The sequence below is a fragment of the Thunnus albacares genome, chromosome 14 (assembly GCF_914725855.1).
Source record: "Thunnus albacares chromosome 14, fThuAlb1.1, whole genome shotgun sequence".
Classification (NCBI taxonomy): Eukaryota; Metazoa; Chordata; class Actinopteri; order Scombriformes; family Scombridae; genus Thunnus; species Thunnus albacares.
This window is the reverse complement of record NC_058119.1, coordinates 2,980,323-2,995,475: the sequence shown is the minus strand read 5'-3', so window position 1 is coordinate 2,995,475 and position 15,153 is coordinate 2,980,323. Positions and strand designations below refer to the sequence as shown.

At 38.9% G+C, this 15,153-nt stretch overlaps 1 protein-coding gene across 6 annotated transcripts in view; it reads right to left on the bottom strand.

Moving 5' to 3' along the window:
- ltbp1 (latent transforming growth factor beta binding protein 1) overlaps window positions 1–15,153 on the bottom strand; it is a 153,853-nt gene that overhangs the window by 4,895 nt on the left and 133,805 nt on the right. For 5 of the 6 annotated variants that reach the window (XM_044372810.1, XM_044372805.1, XM_044372808.1 and 2 more), the window contains 10 exons: window positions 14,271–14,396; window positions 14,007–14,135; window positions 11,181–11,309; window positions 7,620–7,757; window positions 5,778–5,939; window positions 4,304–4,393; window positions 3,367–3,528; window positions 2,196–2,336; window positions 607–783; window positions 156–317 (listed from right to left, as the gene is read on the bottom strand). In XM_044372810.1, coding sequence (XP_044228745.1) covers window positions 156–317; window positions 607–783; window positions 2,196–2,336; window positions 3,367–3,528; window positions 4,304–4,393; window positions 5,778–5,939; window positions 7,620–7,757; window positions 11,181–11,309; window positions 14,007–14,135; window positions 14,271–14,396 — 1,416 coding nt within the window. The remainder of the gene's footprint in view (window positions 1–155; window positions 318–606; window positions 784–2,195; window positions 2,337–3,366; window positions 3,529–4,303; window positions 4,394–5,777; window positions 5,940–7,619; window positions 7,758–11,180; window positions 11,310–14,006; window positions 14,136–14,270; window positions 14,397–15,153) is intronic. The other variant, XM_044372806.1, reaches the window with a different exon arrangement.

Genomic DNA, 15,153 nt, shown 5'->3' with positions numbered 1-15,153 from the left:
TAACTTACAAGGCCTCTGTTCTTTGTAAAAACCTGATCACAATCTTGAAAAATACTTTTCTTGACTGTCTTCTTTGTCTTGTCTTCAATATTCCTGTGTCAGCCCTGTAACTCTTTAATAGGAATGAACATAAAAGGAGATATACAGATACTCACGCTCCTCGTTCTCATAGAAGGGCAGGATGGCCTGCTGCTCCGGTGATGGTGAATAGTCTGGACTCACTTCATATTCATGGATCGGGCCAGCAACAAGGGCGTCATGACCGTACGGCCGCCGCCCGCCGCCCATAGGAAGGTTGCACATGGCCGCATAATCCTCTGAGAGAGACAGAAAAGACATTAATCACTGAATGAGAAATGTCAGGAGCTGCCAAGTGCTGTAATAATTTACTAATGAACACCTCTGAGCTCCCACAGCTGACCAGTCAACTCATTAGTCATTGATTCCACAGAACTGTCAGCTATGTATGCTGGAAGTTTCGTTTGTGTTTACAGCTGATATGGATGCAGGTGGTGTGTGTGTGACGATACATGCGAGTATTGTGTATCTGGGTTGCACTGCACTGACACTACAGGGTTAGAGCAGTGTGTGTTGTATAGTGTGTACCGGTGTTTCTCGGTGGACACAGGGCACAGTCCATGCCCCACGCCTCCCCGTACAGACAGCAGCACTCTGTGTATGTGGTCTTCCTGTCACCACCCAGCGGCTCGGTGCATGACTTGCTTTCTGTCACAGTCTGCCAGCAGATACCCTGGAAATGTCCCTCCTCCATCTCATCTTCCTCTACACACACACACACACACACACACACACACACAAATAAGTTTTATGCAACTAATTGATAACAAAGGTATTGAGGTACTTTTCCATAATTTGGTTTGAAGCACATAAGCTAATCTTCAAATATTTCATTAGTGTTATTTGTACCGAAGCCAAGAGCAGCTATTGTAGCTAGCATGTTCTTTAAACCCTGTCTTTTGAGATTGAAACTTAATTATGAACTTTTTTTCTCAACACAACAGATTACGATTTTAAAATAGTTATCATAAATCAACTACTTTGGTCTGTAAATGATTACCCAAACAATATAGCAAAGGACCGTAGAGAGTGATCCCATGTATAGTAACATTGGGATTTTCTACAGACTGGAAAGGTGTAGACTAGATTGTGTCTCCCCATTTTTACAAAACACACCAGAAACTAACATTTTACAATATCCCCTCTATAATAATGCCAAAATGACAATTTGATCATACATTTTTATATTTGTTCATTAAATCATTTTTAAGTAATATTAAAACTAGCTCATTTCAAAGTATAAAAATTGGATTGTATTACATGTATTTCTCCTCAACTCTACACAGTAAGGAATGTATGTTTACACTGAAGCTTGATGGAAGAAATCCTTTATTTTACACAGTATTTCTATAGTATTTAACATTTTTATTTATTCATTATATGTGGTTTGCAACATAATGTATCTCTATCTTTCCATTTCAATACCATTTTATCATTATCATGGTATTATTATTAGCCATTTGGTCATGAAATTACAATTATGTTTACTTTCTTTATCCTTCTTCATTACTGTATTGTTCTCTTTTACGATGTCTACTTTTATAAAGGTCAAAAGAAATGATACAAGGATAGAGAATGACATACAGAAACCTGTTATATTGAGGTAATGAGAAAATGATGTTTTGTATCTCAAGATAATGTTGTAATTAAATCATTATCTTAGAATAACAGGCTTCAAGAAGTGACTATATAATATTTCAAAATATATTACATAAATATATAATAATATATAAATATGTTTACAGACTTGCTCAGGATCAGGAAGATGAGCATGTTTGAGGAGCTTTTCTGCCTACACTCAGCTTGTCAGGTGCAGTAGAGTGGTGTAGCACTGCTCCCAACAAATTCCATGTAATAATGTAAATACATAGTTTGAGGAGTTAGGTTTGAGATGGCTATATTTAGGAAGGAGGCTACAAATGCTTTACAACCAAAAGTGTACTTCGCAATATTTCAGAAAAAAATGTCAAATTGGAAATGACTAGGCAAAACTGATACACACAAATAATGTGGAGATTGGAAGAAATATCCTACAGGGACAATTGAACTCTCACCCCACAGTAGGTGTCCCTTAGATCAAACAGGCAAATAAATGGGGGAAAAAAAGCTTTTCTTACCGGTCATCTCGGGAATGATGACACAGCGGTTACTGTTGGGGTCAAACAACATGGGAGGTGTACAGAAACAAATGTATGACCCATCTGTGTCCAAACACTGTCCACCGACACACACCGACTCATCCAGACACTCATTGATATCTACAGGAAGAAAAGCAAACAGAGACATTTAATGGAAAAACAACACAACTTTCTAGCTAACTACAGAGTTTAGCTGAAACACCTGAGCAATTCAACTCAAATGTTCAACAATTTTTCCACTTTGAGGAATTTTATATAGATTCAGTTTATGTCTGTTGAGTAAAGAAGATTCTGTTGTCTGCTGCCTGAGTTATCAGGACTGATGATCCACAACTGGATGATCATGAAGAGTTGAATATTACAGAGAAATACTCCAAAACCACATATGACAAAGTAACACATTGGAGATTTGACAAAATAAAATAACCTTAACTCAAGGGCCACTGACTAGTTGTTTCTGTCTTCACAAGCACATTTTTCAACTTTCCTGAGCATTTTTATGACCTACATTCTGCATTGGCTTAAAATTTGAACAGGAAAGTTCATTCTTGACCTTGGAAATAATATTTTAACACTTCACTTACAAGCTTTTCTTGATGGGATGAAGCCTCTGGGGAAAGCTTTCTCTCTTTCCCTACTACTCTACAACAAGCTACTGTCAGTACAGGCCAAAATGCATAAAAATATATTTTTAAAAACTAGCTTAAATTTGAAGTTAACATAGATAGGGTGCATAGGAAAGTGCTATATAAACATTTAAGTTGAGTTCCCAAAGTGAAGTCAAAGTTTCATGCTCCACAGTGTTGTTTTCAGTCTTTCAGTCTCTTCTCAATTTATTCCAATTGAAATATTTATAACTTCTTCAGTTCCTCCACAGACTGTTGTGTAGTCTTCCCTCTTATAGTTCAGACATACAGCCATGTGTTCCTCAGAGAGGTATTAAACATGGATGTGCAGTCCACCCTGTGTCTGCTGCAGTGGGTACTGTGCTGCACCTCAATAATGTGTTGCTAATGCAGCGGCTGTTTTCTAAGCTGCTGCTGAGTCAGCAGAATATTCAAATACACCATATCAAAGCAAGTTATCAGCTGACAGAATTTGAGGTAACGAGGAAACTTTTGACATCATTTAGACACAAACAAACACATACACAGTCTTTGTCTCTGCTGTTCATCACTCTGACCTCTGCACTCCAGTTTGGCAGGGTCGTAGTCCTGTCCGGTTTTGCAGTAACACTCGTAGCCGCCTACAGTATCCAGACAAAAGCCTCCTTTACACACCTCCTGGCCAAACAGTATACATTCATCTGCATCTGCAAAGAGCCAGCGAATAGACACATGTTCAGTATTCAGAGAGGAAAATGAGAATTTATTGTTGGCTTCAAGAGTGTTACAAAGGAGAGCCAGGAGTAACTGTGCTGTGGCTTTATGTAGGAATACAATGACTCCCAGGGGTAGCTGTTAAATTTACATACTTATATATAATGTGCAAGTAGCATTCATGTAGCATTAGTATACATGCTCACTATCCCTGTAGCTACAGTGGAACAGTTCTACATAGCAACATTTTTTGTACTTTATTTTTAGAGTGCAAAATATAATATCCTTATACTGCATAATTGTTGCATTTTTACAGTATTGTATACTATACTATATTTTCAGAGGAAAGAAAGAAAGAAAGACAAAGCAAGATCACACAATAAATCTTTAACATTCCTTCTTGTGTGATGTGTCTTTGAAAAAAAAGAAAAAAAGATCAAGAAAGAACGAAAGATTCAGGTGGTGATGATGGAGAGAGAACCACATTAACTCAAAACTTCATGTTCGCCGTGCCAGCATACACCATGTAGTGCCCATCCTCACATTTCACATGAAAAAGGCCACCTCCAGAGTTGAAAACTTGCCACCGAAAAGACTGGACATTTTTCTGCTTGTCATTCAGTTTTAAATGAGCTGATAAACTTTCCAAAACAGAATGAATGAGACACACCTGATATAGTTACCCTTGTAGATGGAACACACAGTAGCAGGAATAAAACTTCAGATTCAGCTGTGACATTTCTACGATGTAAATGAATGAACTCTTACTTTTGTAGCTGTCAGATGTAGCTACTCCATACAGCAAATCTCCATTGGGGATAAAACCTCTTCCTGCTGGACACATCTGGTTAAACTGGTCTGAAGGGGACAGAAACGTGCACATGGAGGTTAAACATCAGCATGCAAGGATGCACAGTTCATCTTAAAATAACTAAGACACTGATTTAAGCCACTATGGTGCAGTAATACATGCTTCCTGTTTAGCAAGAATTATTAAAATGGAAAATTCCTTTGCATCACTAAGTGGTCAGATAGGAATGGTGAGACAACAGTAATGTGTAGGGTTCCCTATGGATCTAGTCTGCTTCCACTCTTGTCAAGTAACAAGAAGATAAAGATACTGTGGCCACATGAGACCCAAAACTGAATCCAGGTTTTTTTGCAACATTTTGATATTCAAGTCTGAATCCAGGTATCCATGCTGCCTGGTGTAAGCAGTAATCCTTCTAAATAATGAACTTTATATATATTAGAAAGTGTAATTAAAGTTTTATTTTACTGTACAGCTCATTTGATCTTTAGTTGTGATGATTGCGCTGACAGATTTTGATATTTTTCTACTGATGTCTCTAAGAGTTTTTTGTATCTGAAAATGACTTCATATAAAGGGCTCACCTTGATGGTCATAAATTGAATAAGTTGCACTTGTTACTCAGACAACAGTTCTTAATACATTTTAAGCCGGCTGTAAAGAACTGAAAAATCAATCAAATCAAGCTAACTCAGTTATCCACATAAAAAGAGCAAGGCCCTGATATTCAGTAGCAACCTGAACACTTTACTATGTTATCTCAACAAAGCTTTTGCTCTCTAGTTCCATAATAAAACTATAGGTTATCCAAGTATTAAATGATGCTGCTGGTAAACTGTTTCTGACCAGACACCGAGTGGATCTACAGTGTCCAGTGTAACATTTTTTCCCCACTGGCCAACTTAGCCAGTAGATCTGAGTTTTACTGGCCCCATGTATATTTCAGACATGGAGTTGTAATAACTGTAATAAATGAATGAAAAGGCGATAGTTGTTTGATGTTTGATAGTTATTAATTTGTGCTTTGATGTCACCGCTGTATACAATCAGAAAATAACATTTTATTTCTCTCATTCACTAGCTTTGTTCTCGCTACCGCCGCTCCCTCTCCTCGCTCGACCACGGCTGCTCTTACACTTGCATGTGCTCTCAGCTTGCTCAAGCTCTCTCTCTTTTTCTCTTGTCTTTTTTTTAAAATGAATTGGGAAGCCAACAGCAAAGCCTAACTTTACTTTAAACATTATCAAACGAAGAGAAATGTCCTCCCCTCTTCCTAAATGGTATACCCATGACTCTGATTGGCAGTCTGGGCCAGTGATTGGCCAATCAACTTGCCCTGTAGAAAATTTTACTGGCCCTGGGCCATCAGTTATGTTGGACCCTGATTTGTACTTAAATGTTGAAATTCCTCCTTCTCCTCCAACAGCTCACCTGTGCCATTGACAGGACAGGGATGAACCTCACAGTTGTCACCCCAGCCAGCTCCCAGTGTACAGCAGCACTCCTGCAGGGTGACATGGCTGGTCAGCACACTCTCACACAGGTTCTCATTGTTCAGACGGAAGTAGCACTCCTTACGCTCCACTGATGATGCTGAAGGATGAAAAGAAAGAGGGAAACACAGACAGCGGGGGAGCAAGGGTCAGATGAAAAATACAATTGGATTAGTGGCCAGTGGCTGCAATTCATATGAAATCATGAGCATTTATAAGACAGACCTGATTACTTGAGAACCAAACCAGAGCTGCTCTCAACTCCAGTGAGTTATTTCCAACTTCAATAGCTACATGAGTCAGGTGCTTAATGAATAATTTAGCATTTCTTTGCAGAGTGTTGGATTTTGACCAACAGGTAGCCATGATGGCTAATGAGATTCAAGCTCCATTGAATTCCACTCGCCCCACAACCATTTTTATATCATACATGTCATATTTGTGTAGTGTTTATGTGCAGTGCAGCCACAGAGACTTTATACTGCTACATCACACACAATACAAGTTTTAAATGTACCAGTGAAGAGCCAGTTCATCTTCACATGAAGATTTTTCAAAGCAAGACGCTATAAGGTAACAAGACTCAAGTTTTCAGCAGCATGTATTTGTATTGTAAGACTTGTTATTTTTGTTTGCAATAGAAATATAATCACTAAGATTGTGATGATAGCCAGTTTTTTTTTACAAGTGTGTGCACAGTTACCAGGCATAGCCTTATGCATTGCACTTTAGGATGTTATTAATTTCATTTCTGACCTTGTGATAGCTTTTTCATCCGAAACATTATCACCAATGCACAGTTGTCTGATTATGCATGTGGAAAAAATGCACTTCTTCTTGTTGTCGTATTTTTGATGTATTGTGTTGTTATTAATTGTGGACACATGGGCGTTGTCTGGTGCATGTGAAAGACATATTTGTCATAGCCTTGTGGTCACTTGTATTAGGCTTATCGCTATTTTGTTGAATATTCTTTGGCCAAATTCAATCAAAAACTAAATTTATAGTGAATGTGCTGTGTGCCATATCTGCTTTTATTGAAAAAACAAGAACTTCCCCATAAAGTTACTCTGAATTCATGGAAATCGACTATTTTCTTAGCACACCCACGTATTGGTCAAGCTCCCCCTTCGCACCAGGAGAGAAAAAGTTCTGGCGCTGGCCCTGTGAAGGACCCACGACTTAACCAAAGTTAATGCTCAAGCTGCTGTTCTGTCTGCTCCGTTCACTTATTTAAGTTGCAATGGAAGGTCCATCTCAAATTTGGGTAAAATAGTCATGAACCCTTTTCAGGTCAGTTACAAACTGTGAACACATCTACTCTGCAGGCTGCTAATTTCCATTGCAACTTAAAACTACAGCAGCCAGTTAGCATATCTCCTCATCTTCTTTCCTGGTAGTAAGACATCAAATAAAACAAATCATGTATTTATTATAAATAAAATTTTAAGTTGTTATGAAATTGGCTTCATTGATCAGATATTCTTCAGTGAGATACTGGCAGATACTGGATTTGATTATGGAGTCATTTTATACTCTCATGAGGGCAGTTTTATACAATGGTGTTTGGTTACAGGAGATCCACTGTTGTTTATATCACAGTTTGCAGGTCTTCTTTAGCAATAACTAGGAAATGAATTCATCTTTGTCCCTATCTACTATGTTTGTTTACATTGCTTTCCACACTTTTATGGAGAAATGACTACGTAATGAAACAGTGTGTACTTCCTGATGTCCTCAGGTTCTTTGTTCATTTGTACAGAAGATGAAGGTGGATCACCTGTGGGAATGGGCTCACACTTGGCGATCATTACGTTGTACTCCTGGCCACTGGGACACACGCAGAGGAAGGAACCATCAGCGTTCACACACTGGGCTTCTCCACACACACTGCTCAGAAGTTCACACTCGTTCACATCTGTTGAAGAGGAAGAGAGCAACATAGTGATAAATGTTATTGTTACTTAGCCTGGACATTGATTGATTTTGGTAGGATGGTAAGAGGTACATAAATATCCCGTCAGCTCTGGGTGTAGGGCAATGTTCAAGGGCTGGGCCAGTTCAGTAGCGATCCTAACAAGCACAGTTTGTTTCAGCTTGTTGCACAATGGAATAGTAATAACTCCAATTAAAATAGATTTATAAAGCTATTTGACACTCCTGTTGACTTATATTTTGATGAATTCAGTGAACACTGATGCAGGCTGAATCCATCTATTTGAGAAATTGGCAAGATCATTTACATATTTGCATATTTCCCCCATATTTTCCTAAAATGTTCTAATAGTCAAGTGCACTATCTCATGTGCCTGCGTCTTAATGAGCTATAAAGTGTTTAGGAATCAGCTGGGATGGTGTATTCTAAGATGAGATCAATAGAAGTCGACACAGTCACAGTGGAAACAACAGACATTCTCCCTTTGACTTGTGGAGATGATGTTTAAATGTAAGCCAAAATGTACAGTTGGAACGAGTTGGACGACAGTAAAGTAAGTCTGGAGCTGGACTGTTTTTACATTCATGTGCTTTTGCCCAGCGAGCAGAAGGTCCTCAGGATGGTGCCATTGGACTGGTTAGACCCATTTTCTCCATAACAGGATATCTCAACAACTACTGACTCCATTTTGGAGTTTTCCTCTAGTGCCATACCCTGCTAAATTGTTTTGGATTGTCATGAATTTGCATTAATGATCCCAAGAGACAAATCCAAAATGTTCACTTGTACAAAGTATTTTCCATTACATAGTCTAATTGCCATGACATTAGCTGAGCACAGTCATTTTCTCAAGAGAAAGAGCTCCTTGAATTTGGTGATTTAATGGCCTGTTTTATAGCACGTTCTGAAGATTGCTGTGCTCTGATGGGCCATGTAAGCATGATGTCTGTAGTATGCTGATTCCAGAAATACAAGCAGGAACACTTTTATTTCTGATAGTACTGGGTGCTAATGCTGCAGGACAACTATGGAGAAGAGGAAGGATTGAAATGTCCAAGTACCCTTCCCGTACAAATATACAGGTGCAACGAACATTAAATCAAGATAATAATTCCAGATCTGTCCTTTAATCTAAAACTGTCTGACCATTGACAAATATGAACTTTTCAGGCAAAACCCATTTCAATGTTAATCTTAAATCCAAATCTTAGCCCTAAATCAACCCACTGCAAAAGTTACAATCATCCAAAATCACCCCTGGAAGGTGCCAAGTGACATCACGCACTAGTTTTCATATTATAATATTTTGTCATACCTCCTCACCCTCCTGGCTGAGGGACGGATCATGCTGTGAGAGGGAAGAGTTGCAATTGCACCTCTTTGGAAGTAACAACTTTAAATACATGTGTGACTCATAAGCCATATTGCCAAGTCCTTTGGACATCAACACATTAATAGTTTCCTCAATATTAAGACAAAGCAGCTGGATGTGTTAATGAGAAATACATTTGCTGAAGTTGCTGGAGTTTAAACTATTGCTAAACACAAGAATAAAGCTGTCAAACTAGCAACACTGATACAAAGCCTCCATGGAGAGAATGAAGTGGAAGAAGAAGAGAGATGGTGGGAGATATGAGTGAAGGGAGAATCCATGAGGTGCGAAGGGGAAACCACAAGAGGAGAAGAGACTGAGGCAGGATAGAGAGGAGGAACAGGAGAGAGGGAAGCAGAGAAAACAGGCTGATAAGAAGAAAAGGATAGATGGAGGGGAAGGAAGACAGAGAGACGACACGCATTCTGAATGGTTAGTGGTACACCGCCACTGTGTGTGTATGTGTGTGTGTAAGTGAGTCCATCTGTGCTAGCCACAGTACAGTGATGGTTTGGCAGTGAACAGGAGGCAGCTGGCTGGACTGAACTTGGGTGGGACCCAGCAGCACTGCCAAAGGACAGATGGGAAGTGTGTGTAAGTGTGTATAAAGCACACACTGTATTGAATGAGAGCATGCTGGTAGTTACGGTGCTGTATTTTATATGTCTGTACACAAGTGATGGTGGGGTTGGTCACAAGTGTGTGTTGGGGAAGTTTTCTATCAGGGTTCAGCAGGGGGAAACTGCTCTGACGGTCCTTCCTGCAGGAGGAAATTAGACTAGATGGGATCTGCATGGGCCCAGTTAGCCCAGGGAAACCACCAGCACCCATCAGCTCCTACTCATTCCAAACCAAACTTAAGGAAAACCTCTGATTTTAAACATTAGTTCCATGTATTCCTCATTGGGATGGTGTGTCCGCAACTCTTGGCAATGTTGCTTTCAAAGATAATCTGAAACAACTGAGGCCAAAAGTAACAAGAGGGAAGTTAACTACTGAGTGAATATGATATGCTTGTAAATGACTAGCAATGTAAAATGCTAAATTCTCAAACAGTGTTTGGGACTTTTATTTACCTGCAGAAACCAGGCCTTTATTTGACCTATTTAAATTTATTATTACTTCAAAAATGCCAAATTGTCTGAAACAAGTCTACATTTGCTTTCCTCCTAATTACTGTTAAAACGTTTAAAACATGTCGAGTCTTTGGAGCCATTGAAAAGTCTTTGGATGGCAAGAGAAGAGGTTGAGCCTAAAGTTCAAGCACTAAAAGAAGTTTAAGTGGCAGTTGAAACAGAAATACTGAAGGTGAGGTGGCATTTAAAGGAGCTGGTTTCAGTTTTAGACTAAGTCCTAAATGTAAGTGTTACACCAGTAACAAGTGAATTTAAGGTATCAGTTGAAGTGAAAGTGCTAAAAAGAGTTGGGCTGTTTGCTGAAATGTAAACATGAAGAGTGAGCACTGAACCAGGATAAAATGAGGAGTAAGTGATAAAAGGAGCTGGTGTCAGTTGAGGTTTCAGTCCTGATGGGCGGTGATGTCAGTTCAAGTGTAAAAACTGAAAGAGCATGTCAGCTGAAGTCTGTGCAGTGAAGTAATTATCACTGTTTCAAGGGCTCAAGTTGATGTCTTTGAATTGCTTCTTTTGTCCAACCAACAGTCCAAACCAAAATAATCAGTTTATTAACATAGAAGACTAAAGGGGCAGATATGTCATATTTGGAACGTTACTGCCTCACAGTAGAAGTAGCTGAAGGGTCAAGCTGGTGTGTAAATTGAAATGTCAGATCAAGTTTACACACTAAAAGGAGTTGAAGTGTCAGTTTAAGTACTGTAGGAAGTATTGATTGTACTTTTGACTGAACTCTTATTTGATATGTTTGCCCTTTAATAAATGTAACTAAGATAACGTTTCTGTCTATCACTGTAAGCATTTTATGTGAAGTTTTCATGGAGGTCAGACTGTATACATATTATATGTAAATACAATACCTCCAGCTTTATATGCACACACCAAAACTCCAACACTTACCCACACAGCCTTGGCCATCCTGGGACTCCTGGTAGCCCTGGTCACAGAGGCATCTGAAGGAACCCAGTCTGTTCTCACAGAAGCCATGAGGACCACACAAAGTCTCATTGAGTCCACACTCATCAATATCTGTAGACCAAAGCCAAGAGATGTCAAACATTTTTTCCTGGACTCATTCATTCCAGTTTCTTCATTTCTAACCGAAACAGCACTGCACTCACAGTTCACTCCACAAGAATCATCAGAATCATCTTTTTCTGCAAAATCTTTACTTTATTATTGATGTTTTCACTGTGAAGCACTTTAAACAGCTCTACAGTGTATGGAAATATGCTGAACAAATAAATGCTGATCATTTGCAAACTGACACACACACGCACACACACACTTACATTTCAGTCTGAGCCCCCTGCATAAATCATGAGGCAGAAAGCAACAAATATCCCTCCATGTCTAGACAGCCAGCTCAAAGGCTTCCGTCTGTTTCTTTTCCTCTCGTTTTTTCCTTTTCTGTGTTTTTTTTTAAGGCAGGAAAGGGCATTAAAAACAGCTCTGGCACAGAGGCCAAGACTCCTGCCACAGTGGAGAAAATAGGAGCAGCATGTGTGAAAGAAATTGGAGACTCAATCCTCATCTTTCTTTCTAATTTAAAAGGCAGTGACAAAACAAGATAGAGATGGTAGAAAAGGGGGGATAGAGATAAGAAAACAAAATAGTATAAAGTGATGAAGGTAAACATGATATTAATAAATTAAATACTACATGTGTGCCTGTAAGGGTGCGTGCAATTGTGCTTACATTTTGAACAGACAAATATTAATGTTCATACTTAAATATTGTTTTTCAGTCTTGATATTGAATGAGTATAAGCAGCATTTATCTAAAATGAAATACCCTAACCCAAAAAGCATTTCAAATGACCATTTCAAATATTTATTCCATTGATGTTTCATTATCCAAAACACAAGGAAGCCAGAGCAGTATGGACTCTTCCAGCTCAGTCCACTGAGCCCTAAACATGGACTGCATGGACATTTATCCAAAATATATTTACATGTGATTAAAGGACCAGTGTGTAAGATTTAGTGGCATCTAGCGGTTAGGTTGCAGATTGCAACCAACTGAATACAACCCTTTGTCTGTTCTGGGCTACTGTAGAAACACGGTGGTGGAGGCCTCCGTGGATGGGAGGGAAGGTGATTATACACTAATTACAACATACTTATGAATTTTTGCCAAGTTCATTCTGGCAGATGTCACTAAATTATACACACTGCACCCTTTAAGGGTTTGACAGAATTTGCACTAAATTCTAATATTAAATCTGCTTATTAAATCCAAAACCTTTCAAATCTCCTATCAAATGCATTAGGGTTTAGCTAGAACTCAGACCCAGTTTAGACATGCAGTCACCTTTAATTTGCTGAGAAGGCAGAAACGCTACAGCTTTGAGTGGCGGTAATTTTCTTTGGCCGAGCACAGACACCGGCTTGCAGAGAGCACATTAACCATACGACAGCCAAAAGATTTGTTTTAGCCATGACAGAATTAACATTAATTAGCAACAGCTGATAAAAATGAGATACCTGCTATCGCTGCCTGGAGGAGGAGATATAAAAAGTTTTCATAAAAGCCTGAGTTAAGCGAATCTGGGTATTTTGCCAAACAGCAACCGGATCCAAAACTGAAGTAGATTTTGGAACCAAACTCTGCATATGATACAGATATTGTGAGTCAAATTAGTTATATACAGACAGGTGACAAGTTAAAGGAAAAACTGGTACCAGTCTGAATGCTTGACCCCTACAGTGAGGGGATCTGGAGGCTCTGTTATGCAGTGGGGGGCATTTTGCTGGCATGGTTGAGTCCACTTGTCCCCTTAGAGGAAAGACTCACTGCAAATCAATACAAAGTTGTTCTGAGTCATCACCTTTATCCTATGATGAAACATTTCTATCCTGATGGGAGTGGTCTCTTCCAGGATGACAGTGGTCACGAGGGGTCACTGAATAGTTTGATGACTATGAAAATGATGTGAATCATATGCTATAGCCTTCGCAATCACCAGATCTCAAATTGAACACCTATGGGAGATTTTAGACTGACGTGTTAGACAGCGCTCTCCACCGCCATCATCATCAAAACACCAAATGAGGGAATATCTTTTGGAAGAATAGTGTTCATCCTTCCAGTAGAGTTCAGAGACTTGTAGAATCAATGCCAAGGTGCATTGACGCTGTTCTGGTGGCCCAACACCTTACTAAGACACTTTATGTTGGTTTTTCCCTTAATTTGTCACCCGTCTGTGAATGTTTACTTCAAAAGCCTTTCAGTTCTATTCAAAGAGTACATCCACCCTCAAATTCTGCTTGGACATTCTCAAAGATTACAGTTTAAAACTGCAAAAGAGGAGTGGGGGTGAACATCTGTGTGATTGGCCATGCTTTCACCCATCTGCTTTTATACTGAGCTTTTTTTCCCCTTGGATGACATGTCTTAGGACAACAGTTCTTGTACACACAAACATTTCAAAATGAATAGCTTCTTCTCATTCCATCCTTTAGGTTGTGTATTGAGCCTGTTCAACCAGCACATATGTGATAACTGTTGACAAAATGACTTGTATTGTTTCACTCTATGTGAGACAAGTATTTGTTTATAGAAGTTTACTGCTTTTTTGGTGCAGTTACTCTAATGAAATCCCAACCATATGCAGAACTCCTGATTATCTGAGCAGTCTGTGTGTGTGTGTGTGTGTGTGTGTGTGTGTGTGTGTGTGTGTGTGTGTATGTGTGTGCATTTCTTTTCTTTGTAGTTCTGTCTTACCATCACAGGAGGGCGTGTCGAGGTTGGCAGTGAATCCACTCTCACACATACAAAGATAGGATCCCTCTGTGTTGAGACACTCCCCGTGAGGGGAACAGAGCTCTGGCTCATCCATACACTCATCAACATCTGAGAGGATGAGAGAGAAATCCACTCAGAGGTGGAAAAAGCAGCACTACACACCATGTCACTGTTACACTTGAGAATCTAAATCTCCCGGATCATAAACAGAGTGAGAGAATGTATCACTGCTCCAGTGCTTACCTCTGCAGCTGGTGCCGTTGATCTGTCGGTATCCCTTGGGGCAGGTACAGGTGTAGGAGCCCATGTTGTTAACACACTCTCCTACGGCCTCACAGGGCCTAGCTTCCTCTAAACACTCATCCACATCTGGAACATACACACATTAGTCCAATGAGAGTAGGTTTCTCAGGTTGAAACTATTATAAAGAGGGGAATGACATCCGACTGTACTTGCTGACAAATTAGATTTTGACAAATAGTTTCCAGTAGCAACAAATTAGGCAAACATATTCATGGGTAGATTTGAGCTTGATTACATATCATACATTTTTAAAATATATTGGTACATTGATTTATTTTTCCTTTCGGGTTGTTTTGTGAATACACTAAAGAATTTCATTTGCAATCATACACAAAAATGGCATCAAAATTCACTGTTCACTTTGAACTTAAGTCTGGACAGCATTATATTCTTGGACCGTTTGGAAAACATCATGTGATTATGAAATTGTGAAATGGGAAAGCACATATAAATATTTTGGCAGTTTAATTAATTGCTATTTTCTAATGTATCTAGGCTAAAATAACACAATTTCGTGATTTTTTTCAAAATATGACCTTTATTTTCCAGTTTACACTCTGTATCTCCTGAAACACATTGTCCATTAAGAGTATACATTTAACATTTTCCCCTTTTTTAACAGTTCATGTGTCAACATTAAAAACATTTTATAAACAATTATTTAGCTACTTTCTTTCATGTTTTGCATACAAAGTTGAAAAAAGTTAATCACATATGTTTTGAACAATGGAAACAAATCTAATCTTTGAATAAATAATGAGCTATTAACATTTATTAACAAAACATTTTATTCCTGTTTTCATACTACCATCTTCCCTGTGT